At 41.9% G+C, this 25,326-nt stretch overlaps 1 protein-coding gene across 3 annotated transcripts; it reads left to right on the top strand.

Annotated features, from left to right (window-relative positions):
• Positions 1 to 5,258: 5,258 nt before the first annotated feature.
• lnx2b (ligand of numb-protein X 2b) lies at positions 5,259 to 24,589 on the top strand. Of its 3 annotated transcripts, XM_069669927.1 has the most exons (11): positions 5,275 to 5,326; positions 5,433 to 5,478; positions 12,197 to 12,768; positions 14,114 to 14,307; positions 17,661 to 17,860; positions 20,016 to 20,438; positions 21,340 to 21,483; positions 22,635 to 22,809; positions 23,806 to 24,049; positions 24,144 to 24,302; positions 24,392 to 24,589. In XM_069669927.1, exons 3-11 carry the CDS (start codon positions 12,362 to 12,364, stop codon positions 24,525 to 24,527), a joined length of 2,082 nt encoding a protein of 693 aa, XP_069526028.1. In that variant the 5' UTR covers positions 5,275 to 5,326; positions 5,433 to 5,478; positions 12,197 to 12,361; the 3' UTR covers positions 24,528 to 24,589. The 3 variants fall into 3 exon arrangements, with proteins under 3 accessions (XP_069526027.1, XP_069526028.1, XP_069526029.1); XM_069669926.1 differs by having other exon boundaries at positions 5,259 to 5,478; XM_069669928.1 differs by lacking the exons at positions 5,275 to 5,326; positions 5,433 to 5,478 and adding an exon at positions 11,199 to 11,256.
• The last annotated feature ends 737 nt before the right edge of the window (positions 24,590 to 25,326 follow it).

The raw sequence follows: 25,326 nt of genomic DNA, 5'->3' as shown, positions 1-25,326 counted from the left end.
AGAAGAGAGAGGGTCATGTGGTCGCTTCTCTCAACCCCGGCTGGAGGGTGGTTGACCCAGACGAAGGGTCTGGTGGTGTCTCTTGTTCCCCAGGGTGCTATTGCCCCTTACAGCCATCACGAGACACATTATTTATTGTGTGGCCTATTGATTATATGCTTTTAAGTAACAGTCACAAATATCTGGAGCGTGTATTCAAATAGAAAATAGGAAACACGGGATGTAAAGATTAGCATGAATAGATGTTTAATAGCAAAGTGCTCAGACAGAGCTGTGCAGTGACTGATGGAGGCCAGGGAGGTCAGTTACCTAAACACATCCCGCCAGACTCATCCTGATTTCTGTGTAGGCCAGGGGTCAGGTTAAACAGTAGTTTGATTGAATGGCTGTTCACAGGCCGGTGTGAAATGCCAGCTCTATTGCAATGTGGGAGCGGGGAGGAGGGGGTTTCTCTGGCCTTTGTGTGGCCTGCGGTCTTAGAGCACGGAGCCATTGTTAGAGGCTGACCAGCCAGCCCCTCAGACTCTCCTTTGCCCTGCTTTGTCTCGAGCAGCGTGACCATTTCCTTCATCCAGGTCAGGGCAGGGTCGTGACTTTGGACACCAGTCTTCCCTGTCTGTCTGCTCTCAGACCTGCATACTCATAAATGCATACAAACAGTGAGACAGATGCACTGTTGTGTCGCATGTCTGTGTTAGAACAAAGCTGTGTTACAGCAGGTTTAGGCCTTATTTATTTAAGGAAATTAAAGAAGAAGATCAGGTATAAATTTAATAAAATAAGCATTAAAAGAATTAAGAATTAAAGCAGAAAAGTGAGGCTGACATGATTCTTTTTTATGTGCACACTTAAACTGGTCTACCTGCACAAGTCAGGATGCATTTATGATCAATATAATTTGCACGGCGAGAGATATGTCACTTGCGCCTTTTGCAAGTGTGTAAAACACAATACCACATGCATAGAGCTGAGATAACCTCTTAACTGCCCTGAAGTGTCCCAGTTATGCAACTGTGGAGGTTTTAGAAGAGTGGACTCCTTCTGTCCCGAAGCTGGACCTGCCTTATCACGGCATGGCCATCACGCTGATAAGAAGAGGAAAGGCCAAAGGGCCATAAGGAACAGTGTGCACGGCTCAGGTCAACAGTGTGAGGAGGCTGGACTCAAAGGGAGGAGGGAGGGCGGACAAGAATATTATCAGATAAGCATCACCGGGGTCTTTTGATCTCCGGGAGGCTGATCCTGGGCTACAGGGTGTCATGCTGGGAGGACGAGCAGAACGACACGGCAGGTACAAACAAGCGAGTCCTTGAAGATCATCTGAGGCTAAGCATATTTACACAGGCAAGGCTGGAAATAGTCTGCTGATGCACACAGACAGCAAGCATGCTGCCCTAAGGATTTCACACGGCGCAAGCATTGTTAGCATGTTTAGCTGGAATGCACAAGTAATGCTTGACAGATCAGACAATTCCCGACAAATAATATGATAATTAAAGACAATTATGATGCTGCAGTGTAGCTATGATAGGGTAAAAAAATCCACAAATGACTGCAAGCCCACGTAAGAGAAGGTTTCACAGTTTGATCTGGTGGGTTTTGTCTCATAAGTCACTGATTAAAAGCCGTCATGTGGAGGCCAGACAGGACCTGAGGCTGCAGCACAAGCTGTGGCCCGAACCAAATGCCTCGCTGTCTCGCCCAGGGCAAGATGGAGGAGGGCCTTTTTTTTTTTCAGACAGGGGGGGTGAGCAAGCTGCTGCAGTTAGAGTGTCCTTGGTTTCCCCTTAGCAACAGTTAGAAACAAAAGAGCAGATACACGTATAAGACACACGTATCCAAGGCCTTTTTTCTCTTTCTCTTCTTTCTTTTTTTAAACAAAACAAGGCTCTGTAAGGTGACTTGACAGTTACACGTTCTGACTACATAATTAATGTGGGCACTGTAGTTTATTTTGAGTCAATCCAACGCCCACCTTACTGCTGCAGTAAAAACTCTCAACCAAAAACAGTCCCCATGAAATGCACCATTTACCCAGGTTTGACTTATGTTCGCTATAAACTGCAGAGCCTGGCTGTGTAAGGGAATTATTTGTGACCAGCTTTAAAGGTTTGGGCTTGAAGCCTAGTAGCAGATAGACCGAGTCAGAAAGTGTTAACAAATGGACTAACGAACGGTTGGTTTTGGGCTTTCATGAGGTTATGTTCAGGTAATCAAATGATACCACAACAAAGAGTTTTAAAGAAGGTTTTCTGTCACAAGTTGAGAACAAGGATTATGATTCCCCTGATATTTGTCCTCGGTCCACATCAAGCCAAGACAATGACAACAAGGTATCAGCAACCTGTTACATCCAGGCTCCAATTAAAAGAATTAAGATGTAAGGGGCCTTCATTATCAGCTCTCTCCGAGGGACATCAAAGGCAGAGCGGGAGTGAGAGTGCAGCTGCCCCGACGGTGTGAGTTTCTCCTCTCTCACTCCAGAGGAACTTGTTTGTGTTGAGGATGTTTACTGATCCCAGGAAAGACAAACAGCCTCTCTCTTGTTTGTAGGTAACAAGTCTCAAACAGAGAGCATTGGGTCAGTTCTGTGTGTGTCCATGTGTGTGTGTGTGAGTGTGTGTGTGTGTGTGTGCGAGAGAGAGACAGAGCTTCAGGATGTCTTGTATTGTTAGGTCAGTGTTTATCTTGTCTCTGTATTTTCACCCCACTTCCAAGTTTCCCACCAGACGCGACTAAATTCAATGCTGGGAAACACTATTTGCCCGCCAAAAAAAGAAGGTGCAGACACCAGACGTCTGCAAAAAATCTGCATAGTCAGCAGTATTTCTGATCAAGTGCATTGATTTAGTCTAATTATCAACTAATTCATTCATTTATGTGTGTTGTCTATTGACCATTGACCACCAGCATTTAAACACAAAGCTTTGGATCAATTTCAGGCAAATCATTTCTGATACCTCATTTTAACACATGGTGTCACTCTTTCTCATCTATGTCACATGAGGAAGTCAAACCTCTGTAACTGTTTGTAACTCAGTCCACATGTATCACACAGCATCCTGCTGGTATGTTGTTGTAAATTATGTTTTTAGCAAACTACGTCTTATTGTGACAGCTGAAAGTGTCTCCATGACATATAAATGCCCTTCATGTAGTTTTTATGAGAAGTTTAAAGTCCCAGTTGTACAGACTTTTTATGTATGTTATTTGTTTGTAGCCCCTTTCAGGCAAATGTATGATTTTATGGCTAACTACATAAACCGTACATGTCTTATATGTGTCCACAGCATTAACAACAACACGTTTATTGTGCTGTAAAAATCACTTTCAAGTGTATGGTGGCCAATAAATACATTACTTTTGTATTTAGGCAGGGGTCAAGGCAAAAGATGTAAGAAAATGTTTCTAATGTAATTCAATTAATACTTCCCATCCTGTCTGTCTTATGAAATATAGACCAATTGACATCCGTTCTGCCACACTGGAGTGTCTCATTCTGCAGGCTTGTATCAGCAAATGTCACTTTGTGTTGGGGTTTCCTACCACAGCTATAAATCGTGGGGGAAACAGGCTTTCACAGAGACGTTTTATGGCACAGAGACTTCCCTTCATTCTGCAGGGGGTATGCTGCTTTACACCGTGTGTTCGTGTGTCTCGGTCCTTTCAACTGGCACAGGCCCAAAACTAGTATTCCTCTATTCAGCGCCATCCAGGCGGTCACTTATACGGATGTTTTGATAAGACAGGAAGTTTGGAATGTGGGCAAGTAATAAGCTCAGGGTGCCGCTATAAACAAATGATTCTATCTGCATTTGGTTTGCATTTAATGGTTAGTTTATTTTTCATTCAATTAATCATTATAGCCGATGATGTCTTTCCAGTGAGTTATATTGTGCAGCTGAGAATAATCACTATTCTAACACTTAAGAATCCACTCACCTGGTCCTGGTTTGTTAACTAAAATCAAGGCCCAGTCTTGCAAAGAGTCCATGTGTAAAAATGCAGTTTTTAAAACTCTTTTTTAAACAGTTTTTTTGCACATTTTCCCATGTTTATATCTCTAATTAAATTATCACACAGCACACCTGGGGTCAGGTAAGTGTTGAAGAACTGTACAATGTGGGTTAACATGCACAGCGGTTCATTTTAACCCCTTAACAAGTTACTTTGGCGATATTTTAATCTCTTACTTATAGTCATCCAAACACAACAGATATTCTTAGCATTCATCCACTATGTGTGTATGACAACTTTTATATAGTATAATGCTTTATAAACAAACTTAAACTGAAATGAATATGAAATCCAAAAACCAGAACTCAATGCCCTATTACACTTCAACATTGGACCACAAACAACAGAAACACTTTTAATTTAAGTGTATGAGTAAAAAGTGTATTCACAGAGTGTGTTTGTTTATTTAAAAATGTTTTGTTGCTTCATACTTATGACAATTTCCATTGTAGGCGACTATTGTTTATTGTTTCATAAGCTGAGTCTGTTCTCTTATTGTCTGACATTTATCTCTGGCTTGTTATGCCTTTTCTTGTGTAACTGATACTGTGTGGCATTTGAATGTTGTTTATTTTTGTGGTTAAAAGCAAAGAAAAAGAGAAGAAAAAGAAAGCATTTTTTGTGTCTGAGAAAGGAAACACTTTCTAGTAAGGGTACAAATTATAAAGTAGGCTAATGCCTGACTAATGAATTAATTAATTATGATAATAAAATGCAGGAATTCATGTATCATGAATCATGTACACCATTCACAAATCAATATATATTATGATTTTATGTGATAAGTTCACGGTTTATACATCATAAGTTAAGGGTAGTAAGGTTACAGTTAGTCCATACATAAATTGATAGCTGGTTTCCAGTTAAAAAGTCTATACTTTATTTTAGACCTATGTATTTGCTCTGGATCTCTGAAAACAAAGCTACATGTCCATACAATTATGAATATTTGATTAGCAAACTGTCACGTTTATAAACCCAGCCTTCATAAATAACTACAGTCTCATTGATACACTTTAAAGAATCTGAAATCAAGCTAACTAGATGCACTTAAAGAATAAAATCAAGGATGAGTTTGTTATTTGTACGTTTATTTTAAAGCGTTGCCTGATAATGTATGCATACTGTAACAGAGCAGTGTTGTGTGTATGTGTGCAGCATACTGTGTACACCTGCGTGCAACTCCTTCCTGTGCTGCTGGACGTCTCTTGGCGTACTTGCTCGAAACTGGGAAAGTCGCCCAGCCTCCGCCTGTAGGTTGAACTACACCTGGGACAGCGAGCTGAGATCATTCAACGACAGCAATGCGGTAAAAACAAATGTGGGGAAACCTCGGCGGTGTAGACGGTGTGTCCAGTGTTCGAGCTCTTTTAAATTCGTATTTCACTGACTTCACAGAGGTCTCTTTGTTTTAGCTCGTAGCGACACGTTAGCTGCTTCCGGAAAACAACCTCCACACAGGTAAGGCGAGTTTCGGTCTCTACTGTGGCACATTCTGCTCGTTTATGTAAACCGACAACAAACAAAGCTGCTTCAGACTTTTATCTTAGCAACAAGCCTGTGTTAAATGGTAAAGATGTACACGTATTAGAGCACATATTCAGTCGTTGACAGAAAAGTGAGTTTACGTGCTTAAGGTGCGCAGCAGCTCGCGCTTTCTCAGCAGGTTTTTGTCCTGAAGGTGAAGCCATGATGTCAGTATTAACCATGATAACGTTGAAGTCCATGTGACTGATACATTTGAAGCGTAACTTTTATTACCTCCTCTGTCATTTGGATCTGTCACATTGGGATCAAACCAACAGCCAGGCACTGACAAGCGGGGGGGCAGTGAGTTATTTATGGTCTCAGTGACAACACGCACATCCAGGCAGGGACTGAAAGTGGTTACAAATGCCCTTGTTGTTGTTGTTGAGCAGCTTTTTCGTGTATAAATGGTGACTGGACCACTGAGTTACAAATGGATTGATTTGTATCTTTGTATTAATTTAAAATAGTGGAATGGAACTACTTGTGTACATTTAATGCGACTTTTACTTCTACTGTACTATTATTTAGACGGAAATGCAAAACTTTAACTACATAACAACAATTTGATTAGGCTACTACATTTTCTGTTTTCTTCTCTGTGATATGAAGATTTACCCACTAAATATCAGTTTATAACATGATTTGTAATTCTAGTGTCCAATTATTATTCTAGATTATTCTAGTGGTTCCCAATAAGGGGTTTTGTACTCATGGTACTTGGTTACTTGTGAGTAGCTACCCTACTTAACTTAAGAAAAACTAAGAAATTGTTTTAATTAAAAGAATGTATCCATTTTTATGTCAGCTGTAAAACCTGAACACTAAATGTTGCAATCAAAAAATTGATATAGTTAGCTAAAGCGATGACTAAAGGGTTGGAAAAAGTAAGCTAAAGTAATCACAAGACATTTCAATAGTTAGCTAAAGTAATGGCAGGTGTTTAAGTAGTTAGCTAAAGTAATGTCCATATGTTTTAAGTAGTATGTTAAAGTAATGCCTTAACAGTTGAATTGGTTAGCTAAAGTAATGGCTTAATGGTTGAAGTAGTTAGCTAAAGTAAACGGTTGAAGTAGTAAGCTGAAGTAATGGCTAAACAGTTGAAGTACTTAGCTAAAGTAATGGCTTAACAGTTGAAGTAGTTAGCTAAAGTGATAGCTTAACTTTTGAAGTAGTTAGCTAAAGTCATGGCTAAAATGTTTTAGCTAAAGTAATGGATAAATATTTGGAGCATGAAGCTTTCCTGAAAAAACACCCTTAATATTCACAATAAGGTAGTGTGAAAAAATGACTGTAACATTATCTTTTTTTGTCAGTGCTGTGCCGTTTTATGTTTTCATCATGATAGGTCAGAATCAATGAAGGGGTATGTAAATTCGTCTAACAGGAACCTCAGGCCAAAAATGTTGGGAACCAATTTATTATGCTTCCTAGCAGTATGTCGGCACCAGTGTCCGATCGCACTTGAAGCTGTTTGTTGGCACTCACTGACTTTGTTCCCTCCTGTCTTAATCGTTGCTCGTGTTGTATTAACTCTCGGACGTACGTCACATTGGACAAAAGCCACTGCTGAATGAAATTGTAACATTTTAACATATGAAGGTGTTACATTTTCTCAACCTTGACTAGATTAAACATTATAACATTATAGTGCTTACATTAGGGATTCAACAATGATATTACAACAGATGGGTTGGATAAGAGAGCCATTCTGCATAGTCATTTATTTTAAGTAAAGTATTAGAGTACATCTCTTCACCAATGGTCAAAATTACAAAGTGGCACATGTGCTAAATATAGCCTAATTTAGTGGGATTATTTACAGCTACACAGTGACTTAAAAAGATTAGTCTTCAGAAGAGCTACTTTTGGACCTCTGTTTGACGAAAATATCTTTGTATTTAGGCCACGTCTGCAGTTGCTGTTGAAAGTATGCAGACAAGAAAGTCTTTAAGCTGAATTTGGGAACAACAGTATAAAAATATAGCTGTCAAAGTGAGACAATGAGAAGATTGTAAAATATAGATCCAAGATTTTTTAACTTTATCTATTTTAAGCAATCAAACATCAGCTGATTAATAGCACTCGTTTCTGTTGCTGCAGTGAGTGACTTACACTTTCAAAATATGTTGAAGGCTTTTGTTTATGAATTTACTGTTACCTTCTGCCTTTCATACTGTGCACACAGGGTGCTAATAAGTTAACACCATGGGTGGTGTTTGTTTGGTATGTGTCAGGCAGGCTGACTGTTGTGCAGTGTGAGGCCCTGTGAATATAAGCTTAACCTCCATGTGTGATACATAGGCAAGACAATGGTACCACACCACGTGTTGGAATCCAACTTCAATTTGTATGACTGTACATACCAAGCAGAAGAGGGAGTGGAAAACACTCTGTGGACTGATCCTGTAGAAGGTTTGTGTTGTTATTGTTTCCCTGATATTATTATGCTATGCAAATATTGTCCTTTATATTTAAAGCAGGAGGACTTTGCATGTAGTTGCTATAGCAGTTACATAATGTTCAAATCATGCTGAGAATAGATCCCAAAGATAAAGGAAAGGAACAGATACAAGTACGTCTTACTGTGTGATGCAGCCATAAAAGCGTAATCTCGGACGTGTTAGAGCCTTTCACTTGATTATGTCATACTCAGACTGATGACTAAAACTCATTCACCTCTGGGTAGGAATTTGATAAGTTTTTCATTTCATGTCGAGCATTTATGTTGAAATGCCGTTTGGTAAAACCAGACATTGGTGTGAGGTAGACATGACACACCTCCTGTCTCATGGATTGGAAATATTTTTGCGTGTATGGCCTCACCTGTGTTCAGTGAGGGTGTGGCAGCACATGTGACTCACTCATATTGACCATCAAAGCGAGTGATTCGGCTCAGCTTTGAAGGAACGTCGCCAACTTTGCTGGTAATCCTCTGGGAGACCGGAGAACGCTGTAGGACCACAGACATTTTCCTCTAAAGCTCAGACTGTCACATGATTCAGGGCATTTGATTTGGATAAGGCATACCCTCATTAAGCCTGATTGTATTAAATAGATATGCTTTGTTAGGCTCTTAAACTGAAAAAAATACTAACCCATCTACTGCAAAATGGCCTTTTGTACTAATTTCATAATTATGGACTGGGGTCAAATGTTTCTTTACATGTGGGATTCTTGTGAAACAATTATCTTACTCTAGTGTAGGATTAGATCTAAGCTTAATACATATGATATGTGAAATAGTACTTGTGATGTTCAGGTACATTTGTTTAAGTAGATTATACAAATATACTGAAGACTTTTGTTTCAGTAATAGCTGCCTGAAACAAAAGATTTATAGTTGTTTTTTGTGTGAATGTATCAGTTCAGTCAGTCCAGTCAGAAAAAAAGGTTCCAAAGCCGACAGCTATTTCTTCAACAGTCCAAAATCCAAAGATATCCGCTTTACAGTGATATACATATAGGTATAGATATATGATATAGATTAAGAGAGAAGTACCATAGCTCACAATTAGGAAACTGCCAATAGTGAATCAATTAATTGACTACTCATCAATCGACCAATCCTCTTTGCACAACACTTTTTAAAAAAACATTTTGCTTCTGCGTTTTGTCACGTCTACATTTCACATGGAGGATCTGGAGAAAGACGAGCACTGTTATTGATGTCACGCTGTGTCCTTGAGAAACATGGAGATTTACGGCTGTGTCAGTGGTGTTATAGTAGACGGTGAAAGATAGTTACAGTGTCAACAGTCACCTTCAGACAATTATCAGGAGGGTCTCAGAGGTCACTGCGTGTCGTCCTGTAAAGTTGACCACTGGTCTAATGAACACAATGCTGAATCCTCAGCTGACCGAAGATTGTACCAGTCCATAGAGCCGCTTTCCCACTGGTCAAAAAACCCGCTAACACCTGCTAACACCCGGCTTTTTTGCTTAGTGGGAAAAGCTACAATCGGCATTCAGACCCGGTCAAATGACTCTGCACCAGACCCGGGTAATTATCGCCCCAGCTCCGATCCGCTTTGATCGGAACACAAAACCTGTGTCGACACGCTAATCTCCGCCCCCTTTCCGGCACGATGCTATGCTCCGTCAGTAACTTCTGCGACTCCTCGTCATCTCAGCTACGAATTCCGCCCGTCTCCGTCCAAGCAGCGCTTGAACATCGTTCCAAATTTGTCGCCGCCGAGTTTGATAAACGGATTGAATGACTAATAGATACAATAAAGACCTAACCACCGTAACATCTTCACTGTTTACTAACCCTGTTTCGGGCACGTTTGTGACGTCAGACGGTGATGCAGCAGAAAAGAGACAGACAGGAGTATACTTCACTGGCAATGGGAAAAAAGACAATCGGCATCTATAAGCGGGTCTTCCTGGGTCTGAAAAACCAGCGTCAACGCACTATTTTTGGTGGGAAAGGGGTATAGTAGTTGTTAATTCAATACTGGACTAGAAGTCGCTCATATATTAATTTCATTTTTTTAATACTGCTAAAAACCTCGCTATACAATGCAGAGACGTACATATCTATAATAAAGGCCCTTGAAATTATATAAACATTAACAGTGCCCGCATGAAGCTAGCTGCCGGTTAAGGACAGTGCTAATGGAAAAACCAGTAATGATTCTGAACGTGTTAACACAAATTAACGCTAAACATTTTGTTGATTTATTTCAACACAGTATAACATCTAGTTAGCAAAGCCAGGCTAGCATGATACATTTCAGTGACGGATAGGTCTAACACATGAAATATGCTTACAATCTTCAATTAATAGACAATACCTTAAAAATGGGGGGATAGTTTAATCCGTCCCAGACTTGATGGAGAAAGACTCCTCTTACTCACAAATGGTTCGGTCCCTCTGTAGCCTGCTGTGACTCCTTGCTAGAGCACGTCACTTTACACAGGTAAATATTTGAACATACAGCGATGGAAAAGGAATATAAGTGAACTGTGAGTGTTATATTGATAAGAGAACAGGCTGTAGTCTTTGCAGTGTGGCAGGAGAGGGTATATATTCTAAGTGTCTTGTTTATCTATTTTTTCACATACTTGCAGTAGTAGTAGGTCATGTGATTTTCAAATAAGTGGAGCACAGCCTGGTTTCTTCTGCGCGTCCCTCTACTGTGCTACAGGATCCATGACCCCTATCCATTACAGGACGAGGTATCACTTGTACAACGTGAAGACAAAGAGAGAAAGAAGGTCCTGTGTGACCTCAGCCTGCCTGCATGTATGTGGAGAGATGTGTGCACACATATTTGTAGTCAGTCTTGTGTGTTTGCAATCATTAATTCAGCTACAGAGAGTACTTCACCTGTGGTAGTGCAGCATCAGCAGTCTGAGCCCCACAAACACACACTCACACATAAACACACACACACACATACTCGTACACACACACACACACACACACATTCACTGGCATTGACGGAGGCAGGAGGAACACTTTCCTCCCACTCTGCCTAGTTACACCAATTCCCCCCTGCATTCCTCACACCGGTCCAGTCAGAGCGCACACACATCCACGCTCATGCACACAAATATGTCTCCACACACACACATTATTCTGACGGCGTGCTGCTGGAGAGGCAGGGCTCTGGTTTCATTCAGGCTTCAGGCTGCTGCGAGCTTAGAGTCTCGTATTTGCGTGCAGCATCTACTTGGCTCCTGGAAACAAAGATATCATCTCGGGTGAGTCGCTCCAAGGCAGTAACTCTGTAGATAAAGCAATGTTTTTGTGACTGAAATCTAGACTGAGGTCACAAAGAGAAGGGAGCTGAAGGTAGTAAGCTCAGCTTATTATCCTTTTTTATATGTGCTTATCTGTAAGGGAGCATTTTAATTTACTTTTTCTTTACTTCTTCACATGGAATTTGGTGTTGTGCTTTTCTGTGCCGCTTCATTCCTAAGACAGCATGAAGCCTTCTGAAATGTTTTCAGTATTCAGTTCAAAACTCTGTGCTTTAGCCATTTTCTGAAACTTTTTTTGCTCCTAACAATTACGAGCAGTTAGTAAGTGTTTACTCTTTACATTTGATTTCATTCAAAAACCATAAATGTTTTCTTTCTGGGTGAATTTATCTTACAAGCTGCATTGTCTAAGATCTAACTCGGTGTAAGTTATGTCAGTTTGTGAGTGATATTTGTTCATGTATGTGGTGAACGTAACAAAAAGTTTCTCCAAAGAATGTGTTCCCAATCAGCACTCTCCTTATGAAAAGGAATTAAAGGAGATTAGCAGCTGCACAAAGGGATGGAGACCACTGCCGATTGGGTGCACGGGGTCATTAGTGATGGGGGTTGTAGTGCTGCCCAGTTCATTCAAAATTCTTATTCTCGTGCAGTGACGTGCCTTTGTTCCTTCCCATTAGCAGGGCTTTGACTTCAGTCCGTTTTCTCGTGCCTCATTTCACAGAGTTTAGCCCTTTTCTGTGTGCAGCACGGTGACTTTTAGCTGAGATGAGAATTCCTTTTGTCCCTCAGGAAACTAGCTGAGAGGAAGCAGCTGCGGCTTGCTGCCATATTGCTGCTGCTCTGTGGATTTGTCATTTCCTGCTGTGGAGCTGGCTGGTATGAGTAGAAATAGTCCAACTTGTGCACTAGATCTTACAGTGTTTCTCTCTCTCAACAGAAAATCAAAATGAAGACATGGAGATAACATTTTCACTCTGGATCATCGTTCCACTTTCACAATTTAATGGATTTTAGCTGCGGACACAGACGCAGTTTTTAAGGAGATAACAGGACGCAGATCTTTCCAGGAGATACAGAAGTTTGGACTGAGCTTCCTCAGCCAATGGCTATGACAGAAACCAAAGTTGCCGGCAGCAGTAGCGCTGCAGGTCTGTCGTGGGCCCGGGTATGTAAGGAGTGTGGCCAGCAGCACGACGGCCAGGAGAGCCACCTGTACGAGTACCAGGACGATGTGGACGATGAACTGGTTTGCCACATCTGTCTGCAGCCCCTCCTCAGACCTATGGACACCCCCTGTGGCCACACGTACTGTTTTCACTGTCTGAGTAACTTCTTAAAAGAGCAGGACTTCTGTCCCGTGGACCGCCAGAGGCTGCAGCTGCACCAATGTCGTCCCTCCAGCCTGCTGGTCAGGAACCTGTTGGACAAGCTTACGGTGATGTGCCCCCACTCGACAGAGTGTCAGCAGCAGATGCAGCGCTGTGAGCTGCAGCCTCACCTGCACAACAGGTAAGACACTGGGTGGTAAGATGACCGGTCATGACATCCGTTTTAGATTATGTAAGGCCTGAAAGTGATCCGTCACTCTGTTGTAAATGCAAAACCAGTTGGACATTAAAATACATTTCTGTATAGTGGTGATACTCTTTGAACCTTTACATAGGTAGAGTGGTTTTCACCATAAAAAAACAGGATGTAAACGCAGTGCATGTGTGATGTGAGAGTGAAAGAGTTGTAGATTAGTGTATGGATAACTTAGGAATACATCTGAAGAGTCGTATGACACAGTGAGTAGTGTCACAGTAAGAGGATTGGTGGGCAGTAAGAACAGCATGATAATCTATAGTAACAGAACACTGTGTAAAGACAACATGACTGACTACAGAGTCCTTCCAGACCTGAATTATATTATCGTCCACAAGCATGAAGTGGGGATGATTCTTTGTGTCCAATCCCATATTGAAGTTTGGATCTGAGGCGCTCAGGTGTTAAACAAAGACTTCCTTGTATTCAGTGAAAACAAACCTGACTGAACTGTCCAGCGCCTCTAAAGTCCCCTTTTATGTTATATTTAGTTTGTTTTATTTGTACAAAAACCGGCTGCCTTTTCTTCTTTTTTTATTGTGCAGATGTGAGCGTGGAATCAAAATTCTCATCTAAGTTTTGGCTTAAAAGCGAATCATCCTTAAAAGGCCAAACTATTGGATGTATTTTACTGTTGGATGTATTAAATCTGTACCCACATATCCAGATGCTATATGCGTGTATCTTCCCTGAAGTTAGTTGACGTCAGGACTAACCAATTTTGACTATTTCCCAGGAATGTAAAATAGCTGTCATCAGAAATGTGTCCCTCCAAAGAATGTGTTTGTCCCTGTTGAGGCTGTAATGTTTATTCCTGGGAGCTCTATGAACACACAAACTTGTAATTATTGAGGTGCCAGTCAGTTGTTTTGTTTCTCACATGGACAGTGTGGTGCTTATCATCCTGTTGGCCAGCCATGACGCAGTCAGTTGTGGGAGGCAGGTTGTCCTGCTGCAGCCTCTCTGTGCAAACAATGAGGAGACAAAGTTCAGGCATCAAGAACAAGCAGCAGTCCCAGCACTCTGACGGACTTAATCAGACTGAACCTGTGACAACCAGACACGCTGCAATGCAGTGAAATTGTCTGCTAATCTGCAGATTGTTTTTCATCTAAATCATTTAAATAAGAACAGTCTCCTTTCTCTCTCAAAACATCAATTTTCTTTCTCCATTTCTGTGCTCACTACCCCGACCATCCATAGAGTAAAATCACTGGTCAGCCTTATCATCCTCTTTACTAGTTTCCTCCGTGTTTCTATCTTTCCTCAGATGTCCTGTTTTTAGAAGACTAAGGGAGGAAGCAGAGAAGAGGAAGCGGCCCTCGTGGAATGAGCTTAAAGGACGTAAGGGTGACGGGGAGTCGTCTGGAGAGGCTAAACATTCAGCAACACAGTCTCGAAATCCCAGCAGAGAACAGCCTGAACCTGGTCTCATTAATCCTGCCTATGAAGAAAGTGAGGAAGGTAAGGAGTCATTTTAGGACACCAACAACCAGGAGTCTGCAAATGTATTGATTTGACTTTCTTAGTCCTGATAATGAGCACTGATCCGATACCAGTAGTGTTTGGCTCACTTTGTGAAAGAGACTGCAGTCATTATTTTATGTGGAAGCCAACATAAGGCTTGACTTAAACATAGTTTTCATATCTTTGAATAACTGGATGTCACACATAAATCCTAGAGATATTTTTTTAAAGACCAGCTCCAGTCATGAGCTTGAAATGTAGTAATTAGTAGTAGTAACGTTAACGTTAGTCGTCAGTAGTGAGTTTGCAAAAATTACGATGACAGTTACAGCTGGCTCGCGCATCGCCAAAGTAGAAAACATGTTGTTCACCCTGTCCTTGGTACACTGCAGTTTAAAAGGCCCAGCCATGGAGATGACTGCTGATGTTGTCCCTGATATGCCTGTTAGCACATGAAGAACACCACATGGAGATGTTTACATGATTAAACACTGGATTTTCACTAGAAGGTGAAAATCCAGTGTCCAATCCAATTAAAAATATTTATATAAAGTAAAACATGTTTGCTTGATGGTAAATTCGGCTGTGGTTCCAACCGTCCATCAAGGAATGAAGAAAGATATCATCACTTAGAGGTAGTCACAGAATTGATAAAATACATCTTCCTTGTAGTCACAGCTACCCAATCCAGCTATTTGAGTCACTATTGGATCAGTCCACCCCTAATTTTATCCTATAATCAGTCCAGACCAGACCAAACATGATGAGTAAAATCCCCACTTCTTGAGAAATGATTTGCACAGGTTGGTCATAGTGGCAGTGACACTAAATAATGTTTAGGGGATTGCCAAAAACACCTAAATCCTCATGCCCATCCCCGTCAGCGTGCGTGGTTGTGAAAAGTCACAGACGGGAAGTGCTGATGTTTTTAGCCTTAAGGTTCTTGATTCTGAGTCTGTCTCAGCTGAATCATCATCATGTCGTAGGAACATGAACGGGATCCCAGGTGTTTTAACCAGACAGTCTCATCACTGGGAAATACCCTCTCGGCAACACGGACCAAACTCCTCTGACACATGTTGCCAGGCAACCGTTAATCAGTGTTCACGGAGTTAACTTTTTTTATTACTACTTGATTTAATTGAAATGACTGTTGTGAACACTGAAAGTTGGTGAAGAACTAAATTAAATTCAGTTAAGTTTTACTCTGATTTATTGTTAACCGTAAACACGTGACTCATGTTGTGTGTTGACTCATGCAGGTTCCACTATCTCTACAGTCAGCTGAAGTCATACTCAACTGTGCCTGTGGGGATAAAAACACTGTCATGAGTTAGCTGCTGCATGAAAATACTTGTATGGTCTGTGTGTACTCACAGATCAATCCTGAGTCAAGAATAATCCATAGTGTAGTGTGCTCGAAGAACTTGTGCTGTTTGGATGATAACAAGTCATGGTCCACTCTGTTTCTGTTTCTTATCAGTGCTGCTGTGCTCTGTGTACTTTTAAACACATGTCAAGTTCAAGAGCAGGTTATTGTTTGAAACATTGCCTGTGTCAGTAGTGCATATCTCTTTTTTAAAGAAATACTCCAGAATTATGGAATCATAATCATGCCGTAAGGGCCTGATCAGACGGAGCGTGTTTTGCAGGCTGTAAAATGCGAGGCAAACCGCACTGCCTTTTTTGTTGAAGCCTATGGTTAAAAAAAAAGAGCAGCACGATGCGCCTTTTTAAATTTTTTTTTACTGTTGTTAAGGCACCCACCGAATCATTAGCTGTCATTTACCTAACCGTTACATTGTAAACCGACAGAAGGCCCGCCTCTCCTTTCATCCCATTGGACAATGAGAAAAAAAGCCAACGACGTCGGCCATTGTTTTTTCAACTTGTGGTGCTCAGAGCGTTTCCTCAAAAACGCGAGGCACACAGAGCGGAGAAATGCGAGACGCTCAGCAACCCAAAAGCAGCGTTTAAAAAGTGTCGCTCTCCTTGAAAACAACTACAACGCCCCCATCTGCTGACTTCGGGACCTAAAGTGTCTTTCTGTTTTTCCTGAGGTGTTTAAATTAAAAGATCGATATGCATTTCTATGGTTTCAGTTCGGACACAAACAACATAACAGAAAATGTAGTTCTCTAACTTTCTGCATTTGTCTCTGCTTGTTTGTTGTGCTATCAGGTTTGCTGCTCTTTTTGTATGTGAGGAATAAAATTACCAAAAACCCCAAACCTTTTTAAAGGATAATATTCCAGTTTATTGTCATAGTAGTTCTAGCCATCATTTCTACAGGATTCTAACATTATACTCACATAATTAATTGCTGAGACCTTGGAGCACGGTGTAATCTCTACTAGTCAGAAAGCAGTTAAATAACCAACAAGCCAACAACAGTACATCTAATATTGACTGTATTGAAAGAACTTGTGTAATTCATAACTTTGATGTGCTCGTTTAAATCAGATTCCGCCACAGCGCCATAACCAAGCTCCCTGTTATGCCGCCATTTTACATTGAACAAAGCAATGCCTACGTAAAGCCGCCCCAGTGTGTGTTTTTACAGTGTGTTCAGGCGAAGGTGCATGAGGAGTAAACAAACACTCACACACGGCGTTGTTCTGCCCTCATGGCTGCGCTGATTCCACAGACGATGTTTGGCCTCTGTTAATACCTCCGATGCCGGCTCAGCGACAGAACGCCCCACGACTCCACCTCCTTGCGGTTTACATTAAAAGACGAGGTGTAATTATCCCGCCTTGAACTGGCAGTATAAAAAAGGGCTTTGGGTAAAGTGAGGCAGCTGTAGTGGTACATGATCGGTAACACGGTAAAGTCACTTTAACTGGTTGGTGAAAGTGAAGCAAACAAAGTCTATCCTGGAAGTTGGTCTGTAAACTGTGATGTACACTGACAGTTTGAATAACAACCTAAATTCTTAACTTAAGTCTTAACTTGGAGAGTACAGTGTAATAAAATGCTTACAGTGCATTGATATTTAAGCTTTATCATCAGATACTGTATGTTTATCTGGTGTTTTACATGGTGCAGCTCAGCCAATGACAGCTGAAGAGTTCTTTCTAGATAAGATAAGATAAGATAGACTTTATTGATCCCCCATTGGGGGAAATTGACTTGTCACAACAGCTCAAGTAAAGGACAGAGTAAAACAAGTGATGGATAAAAAAAGGCAAGACAAAAAGACAATAAAATGCCCTGATAATATTAATAATAAAAACATACTTATTGTGGATGGTTTAGTTTTTGTGCAAAAAAATGATTTCAATAATGTCAATAATTTTGAGATACAGCCGTATTTGTCTCACTTGGCTCTCTGCTGTTCTTCCTTCCAGACAACACCCCCCTGCGGTCCAGTCTGGTGGCCGAGGCCAATGTGGTGGAGCTGTTCAGAGAGGAGCCGGAGGAGGAGCTGGGCCTCCGCATCGTGGGTGGGAAAGACACACCGTTGGGAAACATCGTCATCCAGGAGATCATCAGAGACTCGCTGGCAGCCCGTGACGGCAGACTGGCCCCAGGGGACCATATCTTAGAGGTGAGAAAGACTCATATAACAAATAAGGAGAACGCTGTAAGAACGTAGCCCATAATGTCGTCTTTTCTCCATCATGGGAATTCACATGACACATTTCAGTGACACATATTTTTTCATAAACACGTTCTCATGGTGTTGTAAACACGGCGCTGTGCAGCAGCGATTTGGAAAAGAAGACATTCAGGATAAACAAGTTTTAGCTCCATGGTAACCAGGCGGGGTTAATATTCCAGGGCCAAACACGTCACTTCAGGGAAAGCTGCTTTACCGCGCTGCAGTCTCTGTCACTGATTGACTGACTTAACCACCTTTCTGTTTGAGGCGGTCAATGTTCAAACATGAGCTGCACTGAAATGTTCTTTTTTTTTAAGAGTTACATAACCTGAGTTATGATTAAACAATGTGATGAATGTTCTGTTGTGGTTATGATTTATCGTGGCTCTTATGGCTGCTTCAAATGACTTAATTTATTATCAATCCATCAAGCTATTATTTTCACTGTTAATGGATTCATTGCTTGGGCTGTTAAACACCATAAAACTTACAAGACAGTATCCTGGAGCCCAATGTAAAGTCATCAAACGGTTTGTTTGTCCAACCGACAGTATAAAAATCAACAATAAAAATGAACAGGGACGCTGGCTTAGCTCAGTGGGTGGAGCAGGCGCCCCATGTATAGAGGCTACAGCCCTCTGTGCAGTGGCCACAGGCTGGACGCCCGTCCTCGGCCCTTCGCTGCATGTCATCCCCCACTCTCTTCTCCCAATATTTCCTGTCTCTCTTCGGCTTTCCTATCAATAAAAGGAATCAAAACAGTTGCTGAAAAAATGTCTTTTGATGGCCTTGTTGTTGTAGCATAAGTGCCACTTGTTACATGTATTTATGAATGTGTCTGAGTCCAGTAATAGTGATTTATTTGACGTTAAATATTCCACAGAGGTGAAAAATCTGGATGTTATGAGTTGTGTTTTTTTTTCCTCCTTAGATATTAACCATCGTATCCTCATGGTGGAACCCTTGTTTCACTTTGTCCTGCAGCGTCCTCCTAATAAAGCCAAACCACTCAAAACCTTGAAACGAAAACCAAAGCCGTCCAGCCAAATCTGCTTTCAGCATGTGAAACATTAGCTCCACTTTTTTTTGGCTTTGTTGAAAGCTGGTGGATGAAGAAGCGATTGTGAAGACGACTGAGGATTGCATCAGTCGCAGCGTGAAACTCAATCTTTCTCTTTCACTTGAATCGATTCATTGATTTTTGTAAGAGCGGACGCTCACAGCAGAGCTGTCGGGCAAAAATAATTTTGACATTTTCCTTTTTTCAACACAAGAGGCGAGCTTATGGTAACTAGTGACGAGGATTTGTTCTGACCATTCTGACGCAGGAAAAAATAGTCAGACATAGAATTAAAGTCAGATTTATTCAAACAGTTTAAACAGCATTAAGTGACATTTCGACTTCTTTGGAAGACCTAAGCACAATTATTCAGTTCAGGCTGTATAATTAATAAATCTCCCTTTTCTGCTCAATAAACTTTTCCTTACTCTCAAACCTGGCAGCGTACACTTACAGTGTGCACTACCTGTGGGCTGTATGTCCCTGTGACATCACCCAGTGGTTTCTGGACTGCCATGTTGAAGACTTGAGTTTAGCATATCGGCTGTTTTCTTTTGAACCAGAAGTGACCGTATTTGAAAGGGAGGGTTCGTTAACTGTCTAATTAGCCATCCAATAAGAAAACGCTTACAGGCAACGTATGGTGACAATAAAGAGACAGCTAGCAGCACACGTCTGTCACTCAAACTAACTACGCCCCTAATTATGCATCACTTTAAGCATTAATATAACTTAAAGCGTTGGTTTGTATAAAAACTTAACCCCCGTACAGTTGTCATAAATGGGGAAATGAGCTCAAGTGACCAAAACCATTTGCTGTACCAGGCTGTTAACACTCTGCTCTATAGAGTTTTGCATTTTAACATGGAGCTCTATGGGGATTGACTCACTTTTGGAGCGAGACTCAAGTGGCTGTTTGAGGAACTGCAGTTTTTTCACACCCCTGCATTGGTTTTATTTTGAAGCCCCAGAGTTTGCAGCTATGTACCGTCATGTTTGCGTTGCTGACTGTTTGGCTTCTTCTTTTTGTGGCGTCTCCAGGTGAATGATGTCAGTCTGGCTTCAGTTCCCCACTCCCGGGCCATCGCGGTGCTGCGGCAGCCTTCCCTCCTCCGGCTCACTGTTATGCAGGAGAAAGGTTTCAAAACAAGGGACCCTCGGCCCGATCACCATCCTTCCTCCTCCAATGCCTCCCAGCCCACTCACGGTCCCCATGGAAACCCTACCTCCAATCACAACCCTGGCACAGTCCTGCAGGTGACGCTAATGAAGAGTCAGCGCACGGAGCCGCTCGGCATCAAACTCATCCGTAAATCAGACGAGAGCGGAGTCTTCATCCTGGACCTGCTGTCTGGTGGTTTGGCGGCAAAAGATGGAAAACTGAGGAACAATGACAAAGTGTTGGCCATCAATGGACACGACCTGAGGCACGGGACACCTGAGAGCGCTGCCCAGATCATACAGGTATATTAAAGGACCAAAGATAGGATTTTAGCACAGCAACTACAAATGACACAAACTCTACATGATTGAGTCTAGTAAGGGATTAAAAGGGAAAGCAAAAAAACTGATTCTGATAATTTAACCCGTTAAATTTTACTCAGCTCGGGGCAATTCACATTGTCTTTAACATTCAAATACAGTATGCCATTATGCAAATTATGAGCTCTTTTTGCCTGATAGTGGCAGATAAGAAAAGGTCAAGGGGTCACCAAAGTCATTATAACATCCTCTGGGGGCCGTGAATATCCATACAAAAATGTAAAATGACCATGAATCAAAAGCTGCCAGGAAGGAAGTGAATCAATCTGAAGGCTCAATAACGAAAGCAAACCACCAGTGCATCAATCAGTGATCATATACACTCAACGGCCTCATTAGGTACACCTGAAAAATCTAATGTAATCCAACACGCCAGCTCAGCCTTAAGATTTGCTTTAATATTGCCTGTAATGTACAGGCTTTTGTCTAAGCTGTATGATGTTTCAGTGTCAAGGTCATAACTGGTGGTGGGGCTGTACTGAGCTGGATGAGGTGTTTCTAATACTCTGGTCCCTTCATGTATGTAAATACGGAGGACAAAATATTAGAGACACATCTCAATATAATGTGGTTCAGTACAACACCACCTTTAACTACGGCCTCAGTAATAAACATCATTGAATTTACACACTTCAGACTCCCAACAAAACAAAAGTCAACAAAACTTCATAAAAGCAGAATCCATGGCAGCGCTGTTGTACTGAACTGCATTAGATTGTACGGGTGTACCCAATGAAGTGGCCAGTGAGTGTATATAAAGTGTGTTATGAGTGTTTTTTTGATGTGAAATATGTTACGATATTTTCTTCTGTTGTGTGTTTAGGCGAGTGAGGTGCGTGTGAACTTTGTGGTGATGAGGCCTGCGGAGTCTCAGGAGGACGGAGGAAGCAGCAGGGAGGGACAACATGGCCGAGGAGCCAGGAGGCCGGAGCCACAGTACTTCAGGCGCCAGTCCACCTACATGAAGGTAATACTAGAGTCGGGTACTATTTAAATTTTGACAATTCTGTTCCCTCTGATGGTATTTTACTGTCTCTGCATATCAAAATATATCATTTTTATTGTTAAGAAATGGTCCAAAGATTTGTTTTAAAACATTTACGAAAACATAAAACCATTCCTCCCTCTCCTACTCTCACATCCTCCAAAAAGGTTAGACACACAGGTTAGACAGCTTTGCATTTAGCATTACAAACAGTGCAGCGAGCGTTGAGCAAGAGTTTTTAAAAGTGAAACCACAGTCGGTAATTAAGTCAGTACACAAATGTCTTTGCAGACTTTGCTGTACTTAAACTACAAAAGTATTTCTTCTCCATATTTATTTTGGCCTTTTACAGCTGTCAGCTTCTGGGATTCTTACTTCCTGTTTTACACCACGTCCCGACCATGTTGGTCTTACATGTTTCTGTTTACACAGTGTGATTGTGATGATCGCCTTTTCTCAGCTGTACCATACACTGTCAGTAGAAAGAATAGCACCCCCTCCGTCGGGGGTGAGAAGCTTTGAGAGCAGACACCTGCGTCGGTGAGCGGAGATGAAAGCCTCCCTCTGTCCTGATCAAAAGGCCCGGGGTGCTGCTCACTCTGCCGCTACGGGGCCACTGTCTTGTTGTTTTTTTTGGCTGTTTCTTTGCGTGGCAGAGGATCAAAGCTGGTAACAGTTAGCTTTCGCCTGCAGAGTCGAGCCTTTTCGTCTTGCTGGGGGGGATGGGCTCCCTGCTGTGGGGGAGGAAGAGCCCCCACCTCCCCCGAGCTTCCCTTCTGATGGTTTACAGACTCCAGAGAGAAACAAGGAGGCTGAGTGAAGCTGTCACTTTCCACACATCTTCTTCACTACGAGAGCTGAGTGTGGATCCTCACACGTTGCCTCTACTCTTACCTCTCAGCTCCTTCTCAAATGTTTCACATTTGTTTCTACGCGTGCTTCTGTGAGAGGAATCCATTAAGTCAAAGGAGAGGCTGAGCGTAATTGGCTTATTATGTCAAACAAAATAAGATAAAACAATAATGACTTGTGATGAATTCGGGTCATCAACACGTCATCTTGAATAAGGATCATTTGTGTTGATCAATATGTTTGCCATTGCTCTGTATTAATTAGTCTCATTGTTGGTGTAGGATCCTCCAGGTGGGTTTTCCAGCCAGGAGAAGACTGTGAGCTTAAAGAAGGAGCCACGGCTTTCCCTGGGCATCACCATCGCCGGGGGGAGAGACTGTCGCAGCCGCCTGCCCGTTTACATCACAAGCGTGCAGCCCGTCGGCTGTCTGCACCGAGACGGCACCATCAAAAAAGGTACACAGCTGCAAGTGTTGATCTGTGATGTTGACTTTAAATTAAGGAAGTGGTGCTCAAAGCATTGACTTTGCAATGTGTTGTTAGGGCTTCAATTAATACGATCAAATGATTTAGAATTATTTCATTTTTAAAACCTTGCTGGTGAACTTTCTGATTGATTAATTGTTGCAGCTTGATGGCTCAATAAAAATTCACAGGAAGGATTATATGTGAGTGTAAATAAAAGAAATTACTCAGAGCTGGAAATTGTGTTTCCATGAACAGTTTCCTGCTGTTCAGTTTGCAAATCAGCTCAAATGTGACAATTGTCTGAAAAGGAAAAAGGCAATTCTCCTTTCACTTGCATCTATTCAGGGACACAATGTGTTGCTCAAGGACACTTAAACAGAGAGGATGTGAGCTAAAATAGAGGCTTCACCCTGACTCTGGAGGAGCTGTCTAAACATTGTGCCTGCTTTAAAGAAAGTCCTCATTAAGCCGGTTAAATTTAGAAACGCTTCTTTTTCTCTCAATTTCAGCGCTCTGTTTCTGACCTAAATGCTGTTAGTCTCCAAAAAGTGAAGGTTTGTTTTCTAAAGCAGCCGTCAGAATCTGTAAATATGAACGTTTCTGTTACGTAAAATGACTTTAAACCGGGCAACTGAAGGTCAGTGACTCCACGTGAAAGTTAACACAACAACTTTGAATCACCTCAAACTCTGTGTGATCATTATCAAAACCAGAAAGGGGATTATCGTGGATTAAGTAGGTTTACATATTAAAGGAATCTGCCTTTGTATTTTGGTGCAAAACAACAAACTTAGTTAGATAACAAAACAGAACAGAAACAGAAAAATGCACGGACACGAGTTATATTCTCATGAAAGCACTGTTTTTTTTCATCCGAGTTCACCACTAATAAAATATCAAAAGGAAAAACTATTGTTGAACACACAGATCGTATCACAAAGATGTAAACATTGTCTCTTCTAAACATTGCTTGTGTTTCCACAGGGGATGTTCTACTGAGCATAAACGGTGTGGATCTGACCCAGCTGACCTACAACGAGGCAGTTTCAGTGCTGAAGGCTCAGACAGCTCAGTCCCAGGTGGTGCTCCGTGTCATCCAGACTCTCTCCGAGGACTCAGAAGAGGACAGCGAGGCTGCCAACAAGGACGAACTTGAGTCTCTAGACGACCTACGAGACGACGCCCTAAACTGGACACCGCTGTGGACTCGCTGGCTGGGACTACCAAGGTACAGCCGCCTTTTAATACTTGTAAACTTCTGCTCCTCCTTTTATATGTTTTCATGTAAAAGGATAGGCTCTGACTCTTCACTTGTCGTTCAGTCACATGCACTGGTGCCGAGACATCGTCCTGCAGAAGACCAACAACGAGAGCTGGGGCTTCAGTATCGTTGGCGGCTACGAGGAGAGCCACGGCCAGCAGCCTTTCTTCATCAAAACCATCGTGCCTGGAACACCTGCGCACTTTGACGGACGCCTCAAGTAAGTTAAATTGACGTATAATGCGATGATCTCCTGCATCCTGTCATCACTCTGCAGACTCCACATTAACGCTCTGTGGCTCTCTGCAGGTGTGGCGATGAGATCGTGGCAGTGAACGGAGCCACAACAGTGGGAATGAACAACTCGTCTCTCATCCCGATGCTCAAGCTGCAGAAGAATAAAGTCACACTGACTGTGGTGTCCTGGCCCGGCAGTCTGGTGTAGCAAAACGTACACACACAAGTCCACTCACTCTCCTTTCTTTGTATCACACACACAGATCTCTGCCCTGATCGTCCCCAACATGTGTAACTCTCTGTTGTTCGGTTGTTTGATCAGTTATGTAACACTCTACATGTGTGTACTTAAGATTCACAATGGAGAGGAGTTTCCAAAGCACAGTTTTAGCAGGTACCTGTTTCAGCGTCCTCTTTAACTCTAACGGCAGATGATTGCACAATGCGACGAACAATTTAATCAGGGCGCAGAAATGACAATCAGCGACTTATATCCTAAGGATAAACTGGAAGGACGGATGTTTTAACACCTCTTTGACCCTTTGCTGTTCACTTTATGTATGTTTTGCTTTTCTGTTACCATGAGGTAGATGTCACTTGATTCAAGGGATTCACATAAACGGCATCCAAAGATGAGATGTAGTGCATACAGTAGATAGATGAATGACTACATGACAGAATGGCTGAACAGACTGATGCCAAAGACAGAAACACCATCCTGTCCTGCAGCTTGTGTCTACAACTGTGGGATTTTATCAATTGTATTTAAATTGCACTTTCAACCCCTGCAAGAAACACATAAAGCCATGGTGGGAGTTCAGAGAAAATGGATCAAAGTGACGTTGTAATAAAATCAGCAGCTACAGCCACACTGTGCTATAAAAAGAGGTTTTAACAGGGAGGTAAGTCTTTGCTCTGACACCTTCAGTGTTCAGTTGATGTGAGGTCCAGTCATGTCTACGCCATGAAAGATATCAGTGAAATGTTACACATTTATTGCATTTACA

The sequence above is a fragment of the Semicossyphus pulcher genome, unplaced genomic scaffold, assembly GCF_022749685.1.
Source record: "Semicossyphus pulcher isolate SPU_LCO1_2020_fin unplaced genomic scaffold, fSemPul1.0.p SCAF_2, whole genome shotgun sequence".
Classification (NCBI taxonomy): domain Eukaryota; kingdom Metazoa; phylum Chordata; class Actinopteri; order Labriformes; family Labridae; genus Semicossyphus; species Semicossyphus pulcher.
The sequence above is the reverse complement of the archived record's forward strand: the minus strand, read 5'-3'. Positions and strand labels throughout refer to the sequence as shown.